Genomic DNA, 26049 nt, shown 5'->3' on the forward strand with positions numbered 1-26049 from the left:
CGGCGCCACCTCCGGCCTCCGTGCCTCACCTCCCACACCGGCGTGACCCTCTCTCACCGGCGACCACAACTGCACCGGTGGTGTGTTTTTCCGGCCACCGAGTCTCTCTCTATCTCCCTTCAAAGAAATGGGTCTTCAACCCTTTTTCACCTCTTTGGACCACCATACACGGTTGAAACGGCCACCAAGCACCACCAATGGAACCACCATGTCAAGGGCTTCCTCCCCATGTCCTTCTTTTTCCCTAACTCTCACTCTTTCTCCGATGGGTCTTCACACACACACGTTCGGTTGCACCGCCGTGCACCACCATCCACGGCCACCCATGGTGTTTTACCACCACCACCTTGTTCCTCTCATCACCACGAACTTCCCCAAGAAATTCCATGGCCAACGGAGCTATGTGTAGCTCTCACTCTCCCTCACTCTCCAAGGCCGAAAATGACTTCAAACGGCCGATCCGCCGCCGTGAGCCACCGTATGGCCACCACCTCGCCACCACAGCTCCACCACATCTTCATCTACCTTTCCCTAGCTTTCCATGAAGTTCTATGGCTTTCATCCACCTCAAGCAAACTCCTAGCTTTCGGATTTACTGTTCACGGCATGATGCCGCCGTGCTCCGCCACCCTTGACCACCACGAGGCCACCATGAGCCTTCCAAGGCCACGCCTAGCTTTTCTCAAGCTCAAACTACCACTTTATGTGGTGGACAGCCACCGTACGCGGTGTTACCGCGACGTACGCTCCTCCGACGCTTAATCGTGACGCGCAGCGAGCGATGCACGGGTTAGCCCGTCGATGGTATAACCCTCTATCTCTAGTTATTTATGTTTAAAGTAGTTGATTGGTTAGATTGTAGACTGCGTAATTAGTAATTGTGGAGTTCGCTGCATAGTTGTGAAGCGAAGTGTAGTTGTGAAGTGTTGGGCTTGATTGTGTAGCATTGTGGACTATGTTGTGAAGTATGGGCGTGAGATGGATGCCACAGATGTGATACGGCGTGTAGTGTGAAAAGAGTACGCGTGAAGCGTACTCTGTGTAATGCAGTGACGCGTCGTGTGACGTGTGCTGTAGTGATGTGTGGCGTAGGAAAAAGGGAGTGCACGTGGAGTGTACTCCGTGTTGTATGGCGATGCACCGTGTGATGTGCATCGTGATGATGAGTGTTGTAACGAAAGGAGTACGAGTGGCGCGTACTCCGTGTCGCGTAGCGATGCACCGTGAGGCGTGTATCGTAGTGATGTTGTCACAGTGTGGATGGAAGAGAGTTCACGTGAGTGTACTCTATACGAGGTCGTGATACACTGGATGGCGTGTCACGAAGGGTTGGATGACGTAGCAGAGAAGTGTGGAGTGTATGGTCTAGTGTTGGGAACTGTGTAACAGTATCCTGAAACAATGGTGACATAGCGTGTAGTCCGGGGTGACGAGATTTACCTTGTGGTTGACTATGGCTAAAGGTATATGGAAGTGGTGAAAAGATATCAGAGTGCATCAGAAGCACAATGGGCCCCGTATTGTAACTCGAGATTCTGTCTTGAGCTGCATAATGTGACAGAGGCACATTTGTGGATGTAGTCCTCTTGTCAAGTGGCGGGAACTGTGTAACAGTGTCCTGCAGCAGTAGTGATGTGTCCTGTAGTCCAAGGTAACGGGTATTGCCTTGAGACTGACTTGTGACTAAGAGTATAAGGAAGTGATGGAGAAGTATCAGAGCGTGCAGCGGAAGCATGATGGGTATCGTGATGTGACTCGGGATTTATCTCGAATTACGTGACGTGACAGAGGTGCATTTATGGATGCAATCCTCTCCCATTAAGTGTTGGGATGAACTTATAAAGAGCCGGGAAGTAGGAAAAGTCCTATCGACCGGGTCTTAACAAGTTGGTATTGGAGTTTGGAGCTTGTTTATACAAGCAGGCGTTTATTGGAATTATAAGTTGCTCTTAGGTGATAAAAGGGGATAAGATACATGTGTCTCTGGCAAGACAAGTGTATCAGACAGATTTATCATATGTAATGAGTAATCTGTCCTGATCATGGTTACATGGTATTTTAGCCAGAGAATTGGCTGACTTCATGTAGCTTGAATGGATGGAAATAAGGATGTAGCGTGGGTTAGGATACGTGAAAGTAGTGAAGAGTATATAGTTTAAGGTTGGGACGCATGACTCTGTATGTCAGAATCATGCGTTAAATTGTGTAAATAGAAGAACGAGACGGTGGTCTTAGTGTTTTAACCCTAAGGTGAATCACAGAGGTTCACTTTAAGGAATAAGACCCCAAAAATTTTAGCATAGTAAATAGTATGTAAGAGCCCAGAGATGGATAGAGAATGTTTCAAGCAAAGCATAGTTCTATTTTCTAGAATAGTTACTTATGCATTAGATAGATGATGACATAAAGTTATGTGTATGCATGTAGGCTACCATCTGACACGCACATGAATGGACTGCATGAATTGAGTATGGCATGAAGTCCAGGTAAGTGTTACGTTCATACTCTTCTAGAATTTTCTCTATAAAAATGAAGAATAAGACGAAAGCTTTTCTGTAAAAAGGAAAATGAAACGTAAGTTTTCAAGTATAAGTACGTAACGGCCTTCCTTGGCAGCCCCTTTTTATGCACCCAAAGTATGTAGTGTATGCATGTGAATGGATGCTATAAGTAGTACGTATTGTATGTATATTGATGAAAAGAAACGAAATGAAACTTTAAAAGACGTTATATCTGTTAAGGACTGTAAGGATTGATAAAGAGAGAAAACTATCTTTTCTACAATAAAATAACTCTTTTAAAACAACTTTAATGGAAAAGAAAGAAAATCAGTTTTCCTCTTAAAGAAACTTCTCTTAAAGCAACTTTTAGGAAAAATAAAGAAAATTATGCTTTAAACGATACGAATAAAAAAGGAAAGCACTGTAAAGAAATGAACGGATTGAATGTATGATGTATGAAAATACGTAATGGCCACATGGACTGGACTGGAAATGATATCAAAGAAATGGGCAGATTGCAATGCCGGGTAAGTAGTACTGGTAGTGCACCCAGTGCTGCACCCTGACTGAATGGATTCCTAACCCGCGGCCACGGGCGGAATCAGGTCCAAAAGACGGCTAACCCCAGCGCACGGGGCGTAACAGTGTGCAACGGCCACATGAAAGTGATAAGAATGAACGAATGCATGTTAAGAATGGATGCATGTATGTATGTATGAATGAATGGACCGAATGCATGAATGTACGTAAGTAAGAAAAGATGATTTAATGAACGTATGTATGCATGAATGTACATAGAAATATAAATGCATGAAAAGATTCTTTAAGTAACGAAGGCAGCGACGCGTGGGGATCTGTTTTAAAGAAGAAATTATGTTTTAAATAAAAACCCCACCTCGAAACGTTTTCAAACGAAAAGAAAGACGTATGCATGCTACGTAAGATATGTATGTATGGATATGTATGTATGGAATGATAACTGCATGACTGAAAAACTATGTTATTATATTTTGACTGTATGAAGTAATGCTTACGAGTCATCGACTCATTTTAGTTTTTTTTATGTGTGCCCTCCCAGGCATAAGATGAGCATGACAGGTCAGAACAGGCACAGCCCAAGGGGAAGAGCACGAAGGCCTAGGCAAGATGTTTCACATTAAAAGCTTTAATTATGTAATGTAATGTTTTCCGCTGAAAGTTTTAATCAAGAAAAAAAATGAGATTTTATTTATAACATGGAGTCTTTTGTATCTTGGTATGCATGGCAAAGAGATTGAAAAGGAATCGTAATTCCCGTCGGTTTTTATCAAAATCGATATGAAAAAGGACCCACCACAAGGACGGGCGTTACACATTTGCTGCAAGCCACGCCCCCCACGCGCTCCGGAGGTTGAAGACGCATGCACAACACGCGCCCACGCGCCCCCACGCGCGCCAGAGGTTGAAGAAGTGTGAAGGACACGCGCCCTAGAGAGGTTCGGCGTGTGTGTCACACGCGCCTCACTCTCCCTCACGCGCCACAGTACTGTACGCGCGTGTATTACATGCTCCCACGCATTGCCCACGTGCACTGTGCAGCGCGTGTATCTCACGCGCCAGACAGATCAGAACCGTCCGTTTTTCAGATATGTTTTTGGCTAGATCTAAGCCATTCGGAGTCCAATTTCGACGATCAAATAGTGCTTTCCAACTATTTGGATCATTCCGGACTCATCCGTACGGTCGAAATTTTGAGATTCGGCATCAGTACATTGGATCTGAACCATCCACGTGTTGCAGATCATTTTGGGCTAGATCACGCCAGTTGGAGTTCCATCGCGACGATCAAATAGTACTGACAGACTATTTGGATCGTTCCGGACTCGTTTCCAGCTAATTCGAGTGTTTCGGACGCAACGGTGATCTTTGCTTGTTTGAATTTGAACTCATTTGTAAAGTTATGGCTGGAGAAGAAGCTAAAGGTGTTGGTGTCGAGAAATTTGACTGTACAGACTTTGCCTACTGGAGAATGCAGATAGAGGATTATCTCTATGGGAAGAAACTACATCTTCCACTCCTAGGAAGAAAGCCAGATGACATGAGCAATGAAGATTGGAGTTTCCTTGATAGACAAGTGTTGGGAGTCATTAGACTAACACTGTCAAGATCAGTTGCACACAATGTGGGAAAGGAGAAGACCACGGCGGATTTGATGAAAGCTCTATCGGACATGTACGAGCAGCCATCAGCCAATAACAAAGTGCATTTGATGTACAAGCTATTCTACTTGAGAATGGCAGAAGGAACTCCAGTTATTCAGCATCTGAATGAGTTCAACACCATCATCAATCAATTAGCTTCAGTGGGGATTGAATTTGATGATGAAGTACGTGCACTGATTGCTCTAGCTCAATTGCCAAAGAGCTGGGAGGCCATGAGAACAGCTGTCAGCAATTCTTATGGCAAAACAAAGATGAAGTATCAAGATATCCGGGACCATATTCTTAGCGAGGAAGTTCGCAGAAGAGATACAGGAGAAGCATCAACTTCCAGTTCTGCCTTAAACCTCGAGATGAGAGGTAGAGGAGCTAGTAGAAGTTCAAATCGGGGCAGATCGAAGTCCCGAAGAGGTAGAAGTAAATCTAGATTCGGAAAACAAGTACAGTGCTAGAATTGTGGCAAGATTGGCCAGTTCAAAAATAATTGCAAGGAAGCAAAGAAGAAGAATGAGCATGACTCTGTTAATGCCACAACAGAAGATCTCCAAGATGCCTTACTTCTTTCAGTCGACAACCAAATTGAATCTTGGGTGTTAGATTCAGGAGCCTCGTTCCACACTACAGCACACCGAGAAATCATGCAAAATTATGTCACTGGTGATTTCGGGAAGGTGTACTTAGCAGATGGTGAAGCATTGGAAATCGAAGGCATGGGAGATGTACCAATCAATCTGCCCAATGGAAGTGCATGGTTGCTACAGAAGGTGCGACATGTTCCCAAGCTCATGAGGAACCTGATTTCTGTAGGACAACTTGATGCTGATGGGCATTCGGTACTATTTACCGGTGGCACGTGGAAGATAACAAAAGGAGCTATGGTAGTAGCTCGAGGCACAAAAACAGGTACTCTATACATGACTTCAAGTATTAGAGATACTATTGCAATTCCTGATGCAAATGCCAACCTATGGCATCAAAGGCTTGGTCACATGAGTGAGAAAGGAATGAAAGTACTATTATCTAAGGGGAAGTTACCAAAGTTGGAATCATCTGATTTCGACATGTGTGAAGGTTGCATTTTTGGGAAACAGAAAAAAGTTAGTTTCCTGAAAAATGGTAGAACTCCAAAATCTACAAAGTTGGAGTTGGTGCACACAAATTTGTGGGGGTCATCCCCAGTCGCTTCTCTTGGAGGATCGCGGTACTATGTTTCATTTATTGATGACTCAAGCAGGAAAGTATGAGTTTATTTTTTGAAAAATAAATCTGACACATTTGATACTTTCAAGACGTGGAAAGCCATGGTTGAAAATGAAACAGGCTTGAAGTTAAAATGTCTAAGGTCAGACAATGGATGAGAGTACATCGACGGAGGGTTCAAAGAATTCTGTGCTGCAAATGGGATTAGATTTCAGAAGACTATTCCCGGGACACCGCAGTAGAATGACGTAGCTGAACGCATGAACAGAACTCTCATCTGCTAAGTACACCTTCCCGAAATCAGGCTGAATTCAGGATTGCCTGAATGTTTTTGGGCTGATGCAGTTAACACTGCAGCCTATTTGATTAATCGGGGACCTTCAGTTCCCTTAAAGTTCGATCTACCAGAGGAAGTCTGGAGCGGAAAGAAGGTAAATTTTTCCCATTTGAAAGTTTTTGGCTGTTTATCATATGTTCACATAGATTCTACTGATCGTAACAAGTTAGAAGCCAAATCTAGAAAATATTTTTTCAACGGTTATGGTGATGAAGAATTTGGCTATCGATTTTGGGATGATAAAAATCGCAAAATCATCAGAAGTAGAAATGTGATATTTAATGAGCAGATTCTGTACAAAGCTAAGTCACAAGCTGAATCTGAGGAACAGCCAAAGAAACCTGAGGTTGTTGACTTTGATGTTACTCGAGTCAACACTGATCAGAACGAGGATCAAGAAAATGATGATACACAGATCGAACAACGTACACCACTCACTGCTACTCGAAGATCTTCAAGAACAATTAGGCCACCACAACGGTTCTCACCATCTCTATACTACATCTTGCTAACAGATAGTGGTGAACCGGAAAGTTATGATGAAGCTCTACGAATTGAAGATTCGATCAAGTGGGAGAAAGCCATGCAAGATGAGATGGAGTCACTGATGTCAAATCAGACATGGGAGCTAACTAAGCTTCCAAAAGGCAAGAAGGCTTTGCACAATAAATGGGTGTACAGAATTAAAGAAGAACACAATGGTAGCAAGCGCTATAAAGCCAGAATGGTCGTGAAGGGGTTTCAACAAAAAGAAGGTGTCGACTACACAGACATTTTCTCTCCAGTTGTAAAATTGACAACGATCAGGCTAGTGTCGGCAATTGTGGCTGCAGAGAATCTACATCTTGAGCAGTTAGATGTGAAGACTGCATTCCTTCATGGTGATTTGGAGGAAGACATCTATATGCACCAGCCACAAGGATTCTCAGTGAAGGGAAAAGAGAATCTAGTTTGCAAACTGAAGAAGAGCTTGTATGGCCTAAAACAAGCTCCGCGACAATGGTACCGGAAGTTTGACAACTTCATGTGCAGTAATGGATTTACAAGACTGCAGGCCGACCATTGTTGCTATATGAAGAACTTTGACAACTCTTATATTATCCTACTGTTATATGTGGATGATATTCTCGTTGCAGAGTCAAGCATCGAGGAAATCAATGAACTGAAGAAGCAGTTGTCAAAGCGGTTTGAGATGAAGGATTTGGGTGCTGCAAAAAAAATCCTTGGTATGAGAATTATTAGAGACAGGTTTAATGATACTCTCAAGCTCTCGCAGGAGGAGTATGTAAAGAAGGTGCTTAGAAGGTTTAACATGGACAAGGCGAAACCAATAAGCACACCCTTAGCTAGTCACTTTCGACTAACTAAGGATCAGTCGCCAAAGACGGAGGAAGAGCAAGAATGCATGAACAGAATACCCTATGCATCTGCTATTGGTAGTCTTATGTACGCTATGGTCTGTACAAGGCCAGATATTGCACAAGCAGTGGGAGCTGTGAGCAGGTACATGAGTAATCCAGGAAAGCAGCATTGGGAAGCAGTCAAGTGGATTTTAAGATATCTACAAGGCTCTTCAGATACGTCACTATGCTTTACAAAAGCAGGTTTAAAACTACAGGGATATGTAGATGCTGATTTAGTAGGTGACGTTGACAGCAGAAAAAGTACTACTGGATTTGTGTATACGCTGGGTGATACAGCTGTATCGTGGGCTTCTAAGTTACAGAAGATTGTTGCTCTCTCAACTACAGAAGCGGAATACGTTGCTATAACTGAAGCAGGGAAGGAAATGGTTTGGTTGCAGTTATTCTTGGAGGAATTGGGAAAGAAGAATGAAAAAGGCATTCTGCACAGTGATAGTCAGAGTGCTATTTTTCTTGCAAAGAATCCAGCCTTTCATTCCAGAACAAAACACATACAGTTGCGATACCATTTTATCCGATCTCTTCTCGATAGTGGATAGCTGATACTTGAGAAGATTCGAGGAACAGAGAATCCAACAGACATGTTCACAAAAGTAGTTACTGCAGACAAACTGAAGCTGTGTATAGCTTCAGTTGGACTTCGTACTTAAAGGCATGACTTGAAGTTGCTGTGATGATTGCTATGAAGATATGTAGACTCATTTGTCTCTAAGTGGGAGATTGTTGCAGATGGAGACAAAGAAGCAAACGGTGCATGGCTCACCGTTGACTATTTTGGCTCATTAGGCACCGTTCGGTGCTTTTGTATTGTTAGGCACCTCCCCAAGAATCATGCAGCAAATTGCTGCAACGTAGTGATCTGCTCTCCTATAAATAGGAGAGCTTAAGTGTGAGGAGAGTGTGTGCAGCAGAGAGAAAATAGAGAGTGCTGCGTGTGTGCAGAGTGCATCAAAGTGGGTGAGAGAGAGATTTCTGTAAAAATTATTTTTATAGTGAAATTACAGCAGCTGTAGACGTAGGCAATTGCCGAACCACGTTAAATTTCGTCCCTCCTTTATTTATAATCGTCTCTGTGTCAGAATAGCTCCCAACAGGACCAACCCTTGACGATGTTGTACTAGGGTTCTAGGCAGGTGACCCAAAACTTCAGGCAGGATCTGAAGCTACACGCATTACCCTTGCAGTGCTGAATATGGTGGGTATGGAAGAATTCCCTACCAGTTAGATCTCAGTATTGCTTTCCCTGCCTTATATCAAAAGTCGTTGAAGTGCTGCACGGTCAAAAGAAACATCGATATTGCTTGTCCCCATCGTGCAACAATTTGTGCCACAACATGCAGCTAGACATCAATATCCTCTAAGCTTTGGGGAGGAGCTGCGTCTGGGCTAATTTGACGAAATCCCAAACATCCTGAACGGGACAACAAAAAAGTAGACGCAGCCCATTCGAGAATATCATGGGAAACAAAGCCACCTTCTCAACGAATCCTTTCGAATCCAAGACTCTCTTCTTGGGCTCCAGTATCTCCAAGCTAATGGAGTCAGATATCCCAAACGAGTTGCGTACATCGTGGATGTCTACTTGGGAAGTCAACGTTGACCAGTGGTACCCCTTGAAATATTAAGAGGTGTCACTGAGCACATTTTCTGGACCATGAGGGGGAACCTCAAGGCGTTGTGGGTGCGATTCACGAGATGAGAAATGGGAAGCATCTTTGAGGGCCATTGTCTCAGGCGTTTAGCTATGCAGGGATATGGGTAAGTGTGAGCGAGGAATAGAGAATATCAAGCCAATAGAAGGAGAAGAGTCGGTGATTTGGGCCAGGAATATAAAGGGAACTATTGGACTGATTGGATAGATTCTCATACAAAAATGCCTCGTGTCAGAGATAGTGGGAACTAGGGGCAAGGCCCATAACTCCCATTGTGTGATTGGATGTGATGGACGAGAGTATACACGTTATCCCATGCTTGGGAGCGCAAGCTATTGTGAAAGAGTCTCGCAGGAAAGGTCGAAGATGTTACATGACAAAAAATAATAATACATAATTCTTGTCGTTGGCATGACAAGAATTGGCAGGGTAATTGAAAGGGATATTTCTCCCATTTTTTAGATCAAGCCCATACCCGTAAGGCCTCTGGGCCTGAGGTTCAAGTGTGCCCAGCCTGGGCCAACCTTTTTGTGAGGGAGATTTGAATTATGGCAGATGCGAGTGGAGCTCTGCACATGTTACACGTAAATAGGACATGTCGCATTAAATGTGCCGACATGGCATATACATAGGGAATCTCGAGAAAATATCCAGTTGCTGACAAGAGGTTACCATATTGAATACGGCAATATGGTAGTCTGAGTGGACATGAACCCTAAGAAGAGAGAACACGTGGACCCTTTCCTCCACCATCGCAGGCACTCAAAGAGCCATCGCTGTGGGTGGCTACAAAACTCGCATCCACACCCCCATATCATGTGTACACATATAAGACGTGTGTATATGTTGGATAAGATTTAAACTAAGTCTATGATCTCATTATGATCAAGAAAATAATATCAAAAAAATAAATATTAAAACCGGGTCAAATCAAGCTTGAGTGAAGCTAAACTTCTACTCAAGTTTTGTTCATTAAATAAAAAAACCAGACTTGGAGTGGAGATCGAGCTGTTCCAAGAAACCATGACCATTTGTGCGAAGTGGCCTGACGTGATTACTGGAAGCAATGGTATAATTAAATTAGTGGCAAATATTATTGTTGTTATTTTAACTTCCACCTTCCCGATATTAATCCTTATTTTTCTTTCCGTACAAGTGTGTAAAGTGGCAATTAGCTAGCCCTTGAACGATTTCATATTCATAATTAAGTTTTTTTTCTTCTAATTAAAGATCAGAAACAGTTGCCCTTGATTACTGGATGCAGTGGTAATGGTTGTTGACGTAAAACACATAAGGCCTTTCTTCCTATACATCAAAAACCTGCCCCACGCATGTGAATGATCAACTGCTGCATGCATGCTGATGTGTATATATATATGTATGTATATGTTATAGCCTATTGCATAATATATATCTATGTATACATGCAGTGCTGCGTAAGTTACTGGAAGTCATGCATATATTGCTGACAAAGAGAGCAACCAAAAGTTAGCTGAGTGCTTAGAGACCAAGCAAATAGCACTAAGTCGAGACCAAAAGCCTGCCTAGAAAAAATGTGATGCCCGATAAAATATTAATTCTAAGTCAAAGAATATGTACGTGCGTGCATCAACGCGCTTTCTTTAAACATACCTCAATGGGTGACTGACTTTCTGCTCTTTAAAAATCTGCACTTACTCCATTGTCTAAATACAATACGGAGTACAGAGTTGACTTGCTATCCAGTGAATAATATGAGTTATATATGTATGTATCATGTATATATATTTACATACACATTAGGCATATATATATATATATAGACATTAGGCATATATCAGTTAACACTACAAGAAAGCTATCTATATTTTGCTAATTATTTCTTATTAAAATGAATCTCGTCATAAATACTCGTTTATTTTTATAGTGATTGGAACTTTGTATTATAGCTATACATGTACATAATATGCTCAAAAGACAATTCTTTAGATACCATTAATAGAATCAGTTGGTAGAATGCAAGACCAGAGAAAACGTTTAAAAGGAATATTCTGACTCACGGTGCTTTATGTGACAAACGCTCAAATGTATTCTATCGAAGAAAAGTCGCATAATTTTGGGCACATGAATCCACTTTTTCTGATCAAAGGAGGCGTGAGAAACGCACTTAAAAGTAAACTCCATCATTCGTAAGGTTGATTTAGTGCGTGCCCAACTCCCCCACTAAACCAGGCTCCTGCATTTTTCTTCGAGTCTTTCGTCAGAGTTGAAGTTTAGAGCCATTCAAAGAGAGGAACCGAATATCCATCCTCACTTTTCAGATCAGAAGCCTTCTCAAAATGGCTTTCATTAACAAACCCAAGAAACCCATTACTCCTTTCAAATCCAATCTATGCACCACACTTTTCTTCATAGTTCTCTTCACCATCCCGGTCCTTTTTCTGCTGCACACCCCTACCACCTCCATATGCACCAGCTTTGCCACTCATGTCAAACCTTGGTCCGGCGATCTCCGAACTGCTCTGTTTCCGTGGAACCGTCTTCCATTAATCGAAGGCCATCCTCCTCCTATTGCTCTCAAAATTGCTGTATTTTCTCGCAAGTGGCCCATCGGTACAACACCCGGTGGCATGGAGCGCCACGCGCATACCCTGCACACTGCTCTAGCAATTCGTGGTCATCAAGTTCATGTCTTCACCTCTCCTCACCTTAATGAAAAAGGCCTATTGTCCCTAAAGCTAAATAATAGCCTTGGAAATCTATCTAATTTTTCGCCCTACATTCACTGCCATGAAGGTGAACCAGGCCAGTGGCGCTATAATAAAGCTTGGGAACAATTTTTGGAGGAAAACCAGAGCAAACCATTCGATGTGGTTCACTCGGAAAGTGTTGCACTTCCTCATTGGTTTGCTCGTCAACTTCAAAACCTAGCTGTTTCATGGCATGGCATAGCTCTTGAGAGCTTACAATCTGACATTTTCCAAGACTTGACTCGAAAACCCAATGAGCCAATATCTCCAGCTTTCAACAGAAGTATACAAGGGGAAGTCCCCAAGGTACTGAATGAGATAAGATTCTTTAGAAATTATGCCCACCATATTGCCATTAGTGATAGTTGTGGGGAGATGCTTAGGGATGTGTATCAAATCCCTGATAAAAGAGTCCATGTTATTCTCAATGGTGTTGACAATCACGAGTTTGGAAAGGATTTGAGATTAGGCCGTGAGTTCAGGTCTAAAATTGGCATCCCCAATAATGCAAGCTTAGTGCTTGGCGTGGCTGGAAGGTTAGTTAGGGACAAAGGCCATCCTCTACTCTACGAAGCATTCATTAAGCTCATAAAGAAGCAGCCTGGTGTCTATTTGATTGTCGCTGGATCTGGTCCATGGGAGCAAAGGTACAAGGATTTGTGGCCTCAAGTCCTAGTTTTGGGGTCTATGAATCCATCCGAATTGAGAGCTTTCTACAATGCCATTGATATATTTGTAAATCCAACACTTAGACCACAGGGGCTTGATCTTACCCTAATGGAGGCCATGATGAGTGGGAAGCCTGTAATCGCTTCTAGGTTTCCAAGCATCAAAGGTACAATTGTTGTTGATGATGAATATGGTTTCATGTTTGCTCCAAACGTGGATTCGTTGCTGGAAGCACTTGAAGCAGTGGTTGAGGAAGGTCCAGAGAGGCTAGCCCAAAGGGGAAAGGCTTGCCAGGAATATGCAGCTTCCATGTTTACTGCAAGTAAGATGGCCTTGGCATATGAGAGGTTATTCCTCTGTATCAAGAAAGAAACATTTTGTAACTATCCTTAGATTAATATAGACCTCCTTTCCATTTGATTTCTCTTCTTTATGGTGTATTTAACATCATACCGCGGATGCATAATTTTCTTGTTCTTCCAAGTACTTTTCGTTTATAGTTTCTTTTCAAGCAATTTATATATTGAACAACAACAAAAGCTCCATGAGCGCGTGAGCCTATTTACATATCAATACCAAAAATGTCTCATTTTGACTAGCTAGTGCATGAAACTTGCGTCCAATCTTCATGTCTTTAAGCCTCCTAGCGCCACAATTTAACATTGCCCTCTGACGTCATCGATTTTTCATCAATTAAAACTGACGACCCTAAATTCATTGAATTATCAATCTAAATTTTATATAATAATAATAATATATTATTTATTTTTAACTTTTTATTATTTTTATCTAATTTATGCTCATCGAATTTTGCAGATCTACCAGTCATATTTTAATTTTTAATCAAATAAGTATATTTTATATTAATTACCAAAATTTATAACGTGCAATTTTCTTTAAGTGGTGGTTCTTGGTGGTAGTGTGGATGGAATGCTCATTCATAGCTTAATAATTGATTGGAAATAAAGAAGACAAGTACTTACGTAGTTTGGCATTGAGGCCCACGTCCATGGATCTTGGATGTAAAACCCACTATAAACATGGTTGAATAGAACCTCTCAATTCTTCCTAAACTCCTTACAATCACTCCCATAGATATCTGAAGGAAAATTAGTCTTGAAGCTCTCTAGATTCAGCCGAAAGCAAGCAAGCGGACCAACCATGTTAATGCTTAAAAAAAGCGCAATAGGCTGGAAGAGGGAAAATAGTCATTCCTGGCCATCTGAGGCTATCCGGGTCTTGATTGGTGTTGTATGGAGCTCTTAGCGGTGGTCTGATGCGGTGTTCGTCTACTCATCCACGGCAATGAGCAGTAAATAAATACAAAGAAAATAAAGAGGCAGGGACACGTAGATTTATGTGGTTTGATATAATGCCTATGTTCATGGGGGTTTTGAGAGGGAAGAATCCATTATGATATGATAGTTTTATAGTCTCTCATGGACTGTCATTCTCACTGTATAATAGAGTTCGAAGCTCTATCTACTAGGGAGACCTTGTCGCTAGAGTCCCTATTGTGAGGTTGAAGAAGTTGAAGAAAAAGTTGAAGTCAATCCTCAAAACTCATCTGGAAGAAGCCCTATGAAGTGGTTTGGTCTCTTCTCCATATCGTCTTCCCCTTGCCTAATTTATGTTACATTTTTCATTCTTTATGTCACATCTTCATTTTTTTCCCCTAACACCTTTCTTGTAACACCCAAGCCAAGCATGAGTGCTATAAAATTTTTCTTTTGGATTAATATGTATGAAAAGCCCATTCGAAATTTAACAAGTAATTTTAGAATAGGCTCAGGCCCAAAATTTATGTTGGCAGAATTTGGATTTTTTAATTGGGCTTGATAATTATGATAAAAAAAAATTTAATGGACCCAATGAGGATTGGCCCAAAAATTTTATGGGACAAGATAGATTATTTGTAGAGGTTGAGTAAAAGCCAATAATTCTCGAAAAAGCCCAAACTTTGCGCCTCAAAGCCCAAGCCCATGAGAACCCTACAAGCATTAGTCTCCATGCCATGCACGTTTCCTCCTCTCAAACTTTCCGTTAGGATTTTTCCATCACCTATATATATATACAGACATACATTATCCCATGCATGTAGAAATTTCCCAAGCACTTACTGCCGCCAGCCACTTCCCAAAGCCAAGCCTCTCCCTAGGATCACCACACTGCTACCACCACAAGCTTGCTTGCTACTCCACCACCATGTGATAGCCACTGCCCAGCCCTTTCCATCCACAAACCATCGTGCACCAAGTTGCCCAATCCTCGTATGATCGTCCACTACCCTCATGCACCACCAGGCTCCAGTACCCAATGAAAAACCACCTCCCCAAGGTCACACCACACGACTACATCTCACCTATACTACCCTCGGACCACCGTACGTTTGTCCCTCTCAATTTCTCTCTCTCTCTCTCTCTCTCTCTCTCTCTCTCTCTCTCTCTCTTCACTCTTCCTCTCTATTTCTCAGTCATTCAGCCGCACCACTAACCTCCGAACCAACCTAGCTCCTTCATGCTCTGCTTGCCTGCGCACTGTGTCCCCTGTTTTGGTTGGGTAAGCTACTGTAAATCTCCTTCTTTCTCATTGTAAGTGCAGCTGCACAACTTCATAATTTTAGATTTGTGTGTTCTGTGTTGAGATGCCTATAATTTTTGGTTGCATGCTAGTGCTAGTAATTTACGGTCTTGCCCTTAGGTTCAACTCTTGGCAAATTTTATGACTTGGGCTGGATCGATTATTAAAAGTATTTTGATCTTATGTTGGGCTTAACTTGGATTTGGCTTATTTTTAAGGCTGCGTTTTATTTCAAAAGCTTGTTGTAATTCTTTAAGGTGTATTAGGCTTATATTGTTAAGTTGGTATATTGATGAGTTTTAACGGAATATTTATTATGTGGAGACTATTGAATTTAGAAAGTGATGGTATTTTAGAGTTAAGAGAATTTTTAAATTTTGAGGAATTAGATTAAGTATTTTAGGTGCAATTACAAGTTATGTGTTTATTGGAGATTTATTCAAGTTAGATGATTTTCTATAGGTAATGATTGATTTTATGTTAGCACTGTGGTGATGAATTTCTGAAAAGCAAAGAAGTACAGATAAACGGGGTTCCTATACTAGATTTTATATTTAAAAGAAAAGAAAAGAAAAATGAAACGAGGTTAACTTTGGAAAATATGCATGTTGATTGTTTAAAAGAAATGTGAAAACAACTTCAGTTATTTGTTTGGCATTACTCATGAACTCTAATGAAGGAAAAAACATTTTTGTAATGACTAGTGTAGACATGAACTTATTTTTAGTATTCTTTTTTCTAAACTATACAAAAAAAGCGAATATAAAAATTTGTGCATGATTATGTGAATATACTCTGGATCTGTTTTATTTCTGAAAATGATATGATTCTATTCAGTGCTCTATTTTGATAAGATGTGACTTTTGAAAAACCTTTGGTATGACTTTTTGATTCTGAATTTGATTTTATTTCGGCTCTGTTCAATTACGGCCCCTTACACGGGTGATAATAGCGGCATATAGCCCAATCATGGGTAATAATAGTGGATATGGCCCAACCACAGGTGATAATAGTGGATATGGCCCAACCACAGATTATAATAGTGGATAGGGCCCTGCCACGGATTATAGTAGTGGTCACTGTTTAAGTACACATCCTGGTGACAGAGTGATTTATGCTCTGCTTGGCTATCCACAGATGCACAACCCTATCACGGGAGTTATACAGAGCCTCTATTCTGATATGATATGAAGATGATGTCTCAGATTTTTATATGCCAAAGGGTTTTTTAGTGAAAATATTTCTCAATCTTCGCTTTGATATTTTGAAAACATGTTTTACTTCCACACTCTAAAAATGAAAATGTTTTGTTCTGCATTCTGATCTCTATAAATGGTCATGTTTACATATTAGTATATGTACTTTGCTTACTGAGTTATTGATAACTTATCCCATATTTTCATAATATTTTTCAGATAATTCTGATGTCTCGGCTAGAAACAAGAGTAGGAATTTTTAGCAAAATTTGATTATTATAGGTAATAAGTATCAACGAGTACACATATTTATTGGAGAGCCATATTTAGTAGAGTTATGATTTTATGTTATTTTGGTGTTTTGGGTCATGGATATTTCTGAGTGTTCGTGGAGATTTTAATTTATTTTATTGAGGTATTACTTTGGTGTCTTGATATTGGAACAACATGTATACTTGGTTTGAATAAATGAATTTTTATTCTATGGGGAATTAGGAGTATATTGTGTTATTGGATTTGATTTTAGGTTACAAGAGCTAATCCTCCAATCCCTACGGGACCAGGGAGTTACGTTTCTCCTTCTCAGCCTTAATTTGTCCCCTCCTTCATTCTTTTTTTCTTCCCTCCTAAAAAGACCCTCCCCCTTGGATAGGGCCTAGAACCATTATGGGTTTGGGATATTTTATCCCCTCCAGTTGCTCTTGATTCTTAAGATCGATTCATTCTGAAAGAAGGTATTGAGAATCTTCAAGATAAAATATGCGAGAAAGATGCAAAAGTCTGTTGCAATCCATAGAAAAATAAACTTTGGGAGTGGGTCCCTAATTTTACGTTTTGCTTGTGTTAAGTGATAAAGATTTTCCAGCTCGAGGCTAGGTAGGAGATGAGCTCGATTGCGTAAGGTGAGAACACTGAGCTCGACTTTGGTGGGAGATGTACTTTACTATGTAAAGTGTGAGCATGGTGCTCAGCTATGGCAGGAGATAGGCTTGATCTTGTAAGATGCGAGCGTGGAGCTTGACTATGGCGAGAGATAGGCTCGACCGCATAAGGTGCGAGCACAGCGCTCAACTTTTATGCCCGTGAGGGTATTCAGGCAATCAAGTGACTTGCTCGCCTATTCAAGCTCCTAGGAGGCCGAGAGGTCCTTGACCTTTCATGAATATTGATTCATTATAAAAATGGTGATAACTCGGGCAGCCGAAAGACTGGACTTGTCTCTTCACAGCTGTGAAGTCAAGTAGTTCGTAAGACTGGACTCGCCTATTGATGCATACAAGGAAGGAAAGTAGTTGGATAGTTCTTAAAAGTGGACCCACACTTCGACAAGGAGGAGGTTGTGCAGTTTGTAAGACTGGACTTGTCTGTTGAGGCCTACGAGAAAGGTGTAATATCATAACCTAATATGAAGACTCTAAGCCAAACATTTTATTCAAAACCCCTTCGAAAATTATCCAAGATCAATTTCTTCCTCTTTGTAATTGAAAGTTTTGAGTTTTAAACTTCCACGATTTTTTTTTTGGTTATTATCTATCCACTTCCCTATTAAAAAGATTTTATTTCATCTTAAAATTTTTCTATGTTTCTAGTTTTTTATTACTTTTGTATTATGAGAAAAGAGTGTTAAATCACTAAGATTGCAGAATTCCTAGTCTTACTCGTTGCTTTTCATCTTCAATCCTCTTGGTATTCTATACTTTCTCCTTAATTCATGTTATCAATTTAATTGCTCTCCAATTAGACCAAGTGTTGACAAGTCAAAGATTGTATAGTAACTTGCAATCCCATTCCCATTACACAAGTTTATTGGCAATATTGGGAGTAAGAAACAATTTCATACTTGGTTGTACTTGTAGCTCATGCTCAAGAATTTCTCTAGTGTTTGATGGTCAAACTGTAGACAACATCCTCTAGTGTTTGATGGTAAGGGCAATAAAGCAGATGCTGACAACTAGATTGAATGACTAGAGAAGATTTTCAGTGTAGTTTTATGCACTAAATAACAAAAGGTGGAATTTGATGCTTACAAATTGTTAGATGTGGCAAATGGATGGTTGAAGTCCAGTCGTGGAGTTATTCAGCAAGACCTAGGTGAGGCAACTCCAATTACGTGGAGGAGATTTAAAGAAGCCTTTAATGACCAGTTCTTTCCTTTATCTATCAGGGAAGCTAAGGCTTGAGAGTTTGCAAATCTGGAGCAAGGTTCTGTCACTGTGAGACATTATGCCTCTAAATTTATGGAACTGTCGAGGTTTGCTTTGTACTTGATTCCCACTGAGTCATTGAAGGCTGAAAAATTCGAGCGGGGACTAAATCTTATCTCTCTACTTGCATTGAAACTTAGAAATTTCTTTGATCTTGAAGACTGAGCAGTGATCCTTGAAGAGAACTTTCATGTCAGATCAAAGGAGTTCAACCAGAAGAGGCAATTTCAATCTTCAAATCAAAGTTGAGGCAAGAGGTCGATGTATAGTAATGCACCGAGACTAATTTAGACAAATAGACCTCCCCAGCATAACATTGTAGCACCTCGTCCCACATGCTGAATTGTAGTATACTTCATTCTAGAAAATGTTTAATGGGAACCAATACTTGCTTCAAGTGTGGTAAAGCAGGACACATGGCACAAGAATGTCCCGCGTTAGCTGTTCCTCTTGCTCAACTGGCTAATCCTGGATTGAAGAAGGTGGCTCCGGCTCAAGTCTTCACTCTTAAAATGGATGATGCTGATGCGTTCAAAGATGTGGTGACATGTATTCTTCCCCTGTTTTCGCATTGTGCATTAGTACTATTTGATTCTAGTGCTACACACTCTCTTATCCTACTATACTTATGCTTGTTTGAGTGAGAAAACACCAAAACCCCTAAAGTGTATGATGTCTGTTTCACACCGCTCGAAGAATGTGTAAATTGTTGAGTTGTGCGTAAGGACTATGTTGAGATACAATGTCAACATTTTCCTACTCATTTAGTAGTGTTTGATATGGAAGAGTTTGTGTAATGCCTCGATCCTGGACATCCGAAGAGTTAGCTCTTATAACCTAAAATCATCTCTAATAACACAACTATAAATGATCCAAGGGCTCCACAAAATATAAATTAATTATTTCAAAACCAAATATACGTGTTCTTCCACTAAGACAACATAGAAATACTTCAACAAAATAAACTAAAATCTCCACAAACTCGAACATAGGCTTGTGCAAATTTCTGAGATTTCAGACTCCGCTCAGAATTCCGCTCCGACTTCGACTCCAACGGAGTCGGAGTTCTCGGAATTCGGAGTCAGAGTCGGAGTAACTCCGACTCTCATAGTCGGAGTCGGAGTCGGAGTCCGGAGGCCTTGTTGACTCTGGATTCCGACTCCGAACTCCGACTATTTATACCTTATATATTATATATTGTATAACTAACATTAGGTAGTCAAGTAGCTCAATGGTAGAGGCTTGGTTTTGTTTCTCCGGATCCTGTGTTCGAATCCCCTCATGCACCATTACACATTTTGCAAACTTTTTTTTTAGAAAACCTTAAACGACGCCGTTTTTAATAGGATATAAATTCATCTCTAACCGGCTAACCCTACACATTTCTGCTCCTCTCTTCCCCCTCCAGCGCCTCCCCTTGACCGGCCAATACAACTCCAAAGACTTTGTCCTCTCCATCCGACGCCCCAGATCGATCATCATCCTCGTCAAAGCCGGTAATCCGGTTGACCAGACCATTGCCGCACTCTCCTCCTTCATGGAACCTGGTGACACCATCATTGACGGCGGAAACGAGTGGTACGAGAACACCGAGCGCCGAATCCACGAGGTCTCGAAAAAGGGCCTCCTCTACCTTGGGATGGGCGTGTTGGGGGGCGAAGAGGGTGCCTGTAACGGCCCTTCTCTCATGCCCGGGGGATCCTATCAGGCCTACACCAATATCCAGGACATACTCGAAAATGTTGCCGCCCAGGTAAAAAACGATGGGCCGTGCGTCACCTATATCGGCGAGGGCGGCTCGGGGAACTTCGTGAAAATGGTCCACAACGGGATTGAGTTTGGCGACATGCAGCTCATCTCGGAGGCCTACGATGTGTTGAAGAACGTTGGGGGGCTATCGAACCAGGAACTTACGAAGATCTTTGCGGAGTGGAATAGAGGGGAATTGGAGAGTTTCTTGATTGAGATTACTGCAGATATATTCAGGGTTAAGGACGAACATGGAGATGGGGATTTGGTGGATAAGATTTGGATAAGACCGGAATGAAAGGAACCGGGAAATGGACTGTCCAGCAGGCGGTGGAGCTCACAGTTTTGGCAATCACCTCCGACATCTCAACTCCGATTCCGAGAACTCTGATCGGAGTCGAACTCCGATTCCAATCGGAGTCGAAATCGGAGGTGGTTTTGACATCCGACTCAAGTCGGAGTCGGAGGTCGGATGTGGGCATTCTGACTCTGTCGGAGTCGGAGCCCACCCCTACTCGAACATATCGATGACTCAAAATACCAAGATAACATAAAATAATAAATCCATTAAATAAGCCTCCCCAATAACTACTTGTACCCTTTGGCACTTATTCCTCTACAATCATCAAACTTTGCTAACACTTTTTACTTGAGTTCTAGCTAAAGCATCAAAATTATCTGAAAAATATTATGAAGATAAGGTGTGAATTATCAACAACTCAGTCAGTAGATAACATATATCAGTGTGTAAACACGAGCATTTACAGAGTACAAGATGTAGAACAAAATATTTGTAGTATTAGCATGCATAACAAAATATGTTTTCCAAACTAACAGAGTGATGATTGAAAATATTTATAATCCAAAGTACAATGGCATAATATAAACTAAGTATCATCATCATGTCATATAAGAGGATTACATAAAAACAAAGGCCATGTTTAACATCTGTGGTAGAGTTGTGCTATTTCCGGTGGTCAAACCAGGTAGAGACAAAAGTGAATACTCCCCTTATTATTCTTAGAGCCCCAAGTGTGTGCATAAGAAAGACCACACAAAACCACTTTGTTTTCAAAGTGGGTGCACTTAGAGATAAAGAAGTTGGTACCAACCCATACATAGCAAAGCATAGAAGAGCAAAATCAGAGTGACAAAAATCATAATATCATGCTAAAGGTTTTCTGATATCACATCAAAATAAAATGGAGAACAAAACATATTCATATAATTCTCACATACTAAAAAATAGTATTCAAGCCTTTTTATAAAACTATGCACAAATTTTTAGATTTTTATAATTGCTCATTTTTTTCGTAAGTTAGAAGCAGAACACTAAAAACTAGCTCATGTTTACACAAGTTATGAAAAAATATTTTCCCCTTCTTATATGGATTTCATGAGTAATGCAGATAAATGATCGACGTTGTTTTTTCAAAATTCTCATTTCACAATGAAATATGCATAACTTTCACAAAGTCAACTGCAGTCTATATATTTTATGCAAAGATTAGTATAGGAATTCCGCTTACCTAGGCTATTTAGCTTTTCAGAATTCTTTACAACAGTACCAAACAAATATCAATCATCACTTATAGAAAATTTTTAACTTTTCATTATTTTAATTCTAAAAATTCTTTTTCACATAAAACCAAATCCTGGAGGAAAAAGTAGAATTCTGAAATTTTGGGAAGGAATCGAATCTTTTTCGCATAACAACAGATTGCGACATGAAAACTTGAAAATTATTTAAAAATAGTTGCATACTTCACCAATAGAAGTATAAGAATTATTAATGACCCTGTGGACACCAAAATCCAATAAAAACAAATTTATACATTGTACAAGAAACTAAAATGGAAGAGATGTTTTCAGTAGCGATGAGGTTTTGTAGCCAAAATATAGAAAACAGATCCTGAAGGAGCACCCCATGAAAGAACTTAGCGGGAATATCATTTTTTAATCTAAAAATAATAATTGGCCAGCCCCTTCAGCTCAACAAAATTGGCCAGCCATATGTTCTGAAGTTAAAAATATTGTTCATTTGTTGAATCCACTACTGCACTTTATTTGACACTTTAGTCATTCTTTGGTTAAAATTTAACTTTAACTAGCCCACTACTACCGCTGTAAGGGTGGCCCAAACTTGAACACAAAAGGCCCATGAAAAATATAACTCACACATCTAGAATCTGCCCTTTTCATAAAATAAAAAATAAAAAAGAAAAAAAGAAAAAAAGAAGAAGAAAAGGTTCATTACTAAATAGGCTAAATAGCTCAACCCTTTGCAAACACTAGGTTTACGAGTTAGTGAAAAAGTCTTTATAGTTTTGAGAAATTTCAGAAAGAAGGAAAGGAGTAATGGGCGGCTACAACTTACGCACAAAAACATCAAAAGTGAAGCTACCTTGCTGGAGAAGCAGGTCATGTGACTACCGTTCCGGGCAATCAAACCAAGATTAGTAATGGCAACACGGTGTGGGGTGGTGAGGCTGAGAGAGAGAGAGAGAGAGAGAGAGAGAGAGAGAGAGAAATGAGAGAGAGACCGGTTGATAAACTGGTGGATGGAGGTTACTCTATTTCGATGAACCAAAAACACGGCTCCGTGATGCTCAAGCAAAGAAGTAGTTGTGGCTTGACTTATTGTCGTGCTCTATTTTTTAGCAGCAAAAACAGAGGTGCATACGTTTGTTCCTACCTGCAAGTGGTTGCCATGCGTGGAGCTGGATAGTGGGCTATCACACGAAGTTCAGCAAAAGGGGAGTTCCAGTGGAGGTGCACAGGTGTAGCGACGCTACGAGATGACAGAGGGTTGGGCTGTGGTCAAGCTGTGGCATCGGTTTTAAGTGGAAGGAGGGTGATGCGGCTTGAAGTGGTGTTGCCATACTTGAAGGAATTTACGTGCGGTAACTTGGGCGATGGTTTGGTGGTGCATGAGCAACGACAGGGAGAGGCTTGGCTTTGGAGCGTAGCTGGCGGTAGCAACAAGGGCCTGGTAGGTTTCTCCACACAAGAGATAATTTACACACACACATACACACACACGCACATATATATATACACACATACTAGTAAAAGACCATGTCCTACGTACGTGTGCCCAGTTGATCATTTTGGTTTTGTTATGAAAAATTAGCAATTTTGCGCCAATTTGATAGGCTAATCTAAAAAATAAATAACAATATATCAAAGACATAGACATATATGCATATATATGGAAATATAAAGCACAAACAATGTTATAACTATTTATATCTAAAACATAAGAAAGTAACATCTATTTAAAAACATTTTTTTTTCTAAATTATATTAAAACATCTAATATAAAATTAAATTGGCTAGCAATAAGATCCAAATTTCCATATAATAAATAATAAATAGTTATAATCGGGAATTACAACTGTAGCATAGAAAATCTATTGTGCAGATTTACACTTTTTATGTTCTGTTTTGAACTTCAATAGATCTAGAATGAAATAGTTTTTCTTTAGATCCCTCGATGTACCTAGTTATTTTTTTTTATCAACAGGTCTAGACGTTTTACTCTAGATTTGAGAAGTTTTGCTTCATACTCTACGCAATAGTAGTATTTTTTTTTTTCTTACAATTTTATTTTCTAAAAAGTTTCCTCTAATTCTTATAACCGGAATTAATTGATGTGCAACATTAAAGTTCATATTTTTGAGATTTTTTGTTTTTCACAATTTTATGAAAATTTATTATGACTTTTAGATGATTTATTGAAAAATATTTTTAATAAGATCTAAAGTGGACGGGATTCTAAAACCCCAAGAATTTTTTTATAAACCTAGCCCAAAACTCATCCCCCATTTGCACCCAGCCCAGCCTAGCCCATCCCCCCCCCCCCCCTTTTTTTTTTTTGTCTTTTTCTTTCCGAATCTTCTCCCCTTCCTTTCATTCTCTTTGTTTCTCTCTCTAGTCTCGAAATTCCATCCCGCTCCCTCACTTTGCCCTCTACCTATCTCCCTCATGCTACGCGCGTAAATATTTATATAATTATTTAAAAAAATTATTATTAATTTTTTTTTTTTTACATAAATTTCATATTCACTTAATTTTTTTAAAAGAATAATGCAAAATTTAAACAATATTGCAAATATCTTTTTATTTTTATTTTTATGGCAACCAGAATGTTCTTGAATCTTCATTAGTAAAAATATAGTTGCAAGCATAATTGTGTATTAATCTGTATATCAATGTGATGTGATTAATCAAAAAGTAGATTTTATTGAAAACAATGTTAATTTAAATTTTAAGTATGAATAAATCAGTATTGATACACAGATTAATACGCGATTATGTTTGTATGTAGAAAATCTCTCTTCATTAATATGCATGCATTCTAATATCAGAAATGCTATACGTCTCAAGAAAGTGTCCCCAATTTGTATCTCGACAAATTTTTTTATTTTCTATTTTAATTTTTTTACTTAATTATTATGAAAGTATTTTTTAATAATATTACAAATTTTTCTTATTTTTAAAAATATTTAAAAATATAAAAAAATAATATATATATATATATATATATATTTTTCCCCTTTCCCACTACTCTTCTAATATATTATTAAATGTTGATACATACGGATGTAGATAATTATTGCAATAAAAGTTAACGGAAAACACTTTCTACCTACCCCTCATGCATTCCCACTCCCTCACTTTCACTATGGATCTTCTCTCTCTTTTATATTTTTTATTTTTAAGCAAGCAAGATTTCATTAAAAAAAAAAATAGAAAAGATGATATATGAAGAGGGAGTAGAGTTTTTCAATAAACACCTCAGAACAATAACAACAATGTAAAGAGGTGGATAGAAAAAATAAAGAAATTAGATTTTAGCGACTAATTTCTTGGTCTTCACCTATGTCCTACCAAGAGGACACCGTCTTAAAATGCGGTAATAAGACGTTCACAATAAATTGTGAACAACTCTACTAGAAGCGGTGAGTGTGGCGGGTGCACTGTTGTTTGTTATCTTGAGGTGATTTTTAGAGAAATCCGCAATCCTTTCTTCGAGATCATCAGTTAGGGAAAGTAAAAATATAGTAGAAAAGCAAGACATCGGGTGGACTGATCTGTGGCCAGTGAACATCTGCAATCTCGCACACTTGTGATGGCATGAGGCAGCCACGCACCGGTGGGAAAAAGAGGGGGTGGTCGGGATCTGAAAGATCTCAGCGAGATGAAATAGCTGAAACAACCCGTGTAGCCGTCAGAGGCGTCGGAGTGCGGCGTGTGAGAACAACGCGCCGAGAATTTTAGCACGGCTCCGCATCGTCCTAGTAGATTGGCGGCTGTAGGAAGTAGTGGTGTGGCGCGTGTAGGCTGAAGGTGGCCGGAGAGTAGCAGATTTGACCAAAACTAAATCATAGGAGAGATGAGAAAAAAAAAAAAAAACACTACTTTGAAAGTGTATACACAGTGCGGAAAGGAAAGGGAGAAGGAGAGGAGGGTGAAAGCCACAACTCCACCCTCCTCTCCGGCAACGGCTATCACAAGAATGAAGTTTTTTTTAGAGAAAATGTGGAGTATCTCTCTCTAAAAACCAAATGGCACATTTCTACTACGGCTTTCTACCAGTCCCTCAAA

At 40.0% G+C, this 26049-nt stretch overlaps 2 protein-coding genes across 2 annotated transcripts; both read left to right on the forward strand.

Moving 5' to 3' along the window:
- Window positions 1-11516: 11516 nt before the first annotated feature.
- On the forward strand, window positions 11517-13134 carry LOC122280640. Its single transcript, XM_043091616.1, has one exon. The coding sequence runs from the start codon at window positions 11631-11633 to the stop codon at window positions 13101-13103; it is 1473 nt and encodes a 490-aa protein (XP_042947550.1). The 5' UTR covers window positions 11517-11630; the 3' UTR covers window positions 13104-13134.
- Window positions 13135-19064: 5930 nt separating this feature from the next.
- On the forward strand, window positions 19065-20737 carry LOC122282295 (6-phosphogluconate dehydrogenase, decarboxylating 3, chloroplastic-like). Its single transcript, XM_043094253.1, has 2 exons — window positions 19065-19232; window positions 20099-20737. The coding sequence occupies exons 1-2, from the start codon at window positions 19065-19067 to the stop codon at window positions 20735-20737; spliced, it is 807 nt and encodes a 268-aa protein (XP_042950187.1).
- The last annotated feature ends 5312 nt before the right edge of the window (window positions 20738-26049 follow it).

Source organism: Carya illinoinensis, chromosome 11 (assembly GCF_018687715.1).
Source record: "Carya illinoinensis cultivar Pawnee chromosome 11, C.illinoinensisPawnee_v1, whole genome shotgun sequence".
In the NCBI taxonomy this organism is placed as follows: Eukaryota; Viridiplantae; Streptophyta; class Magnoliopsida; order Fagales; family Juglandaceae; genus Carya; species Carya illinoinensis.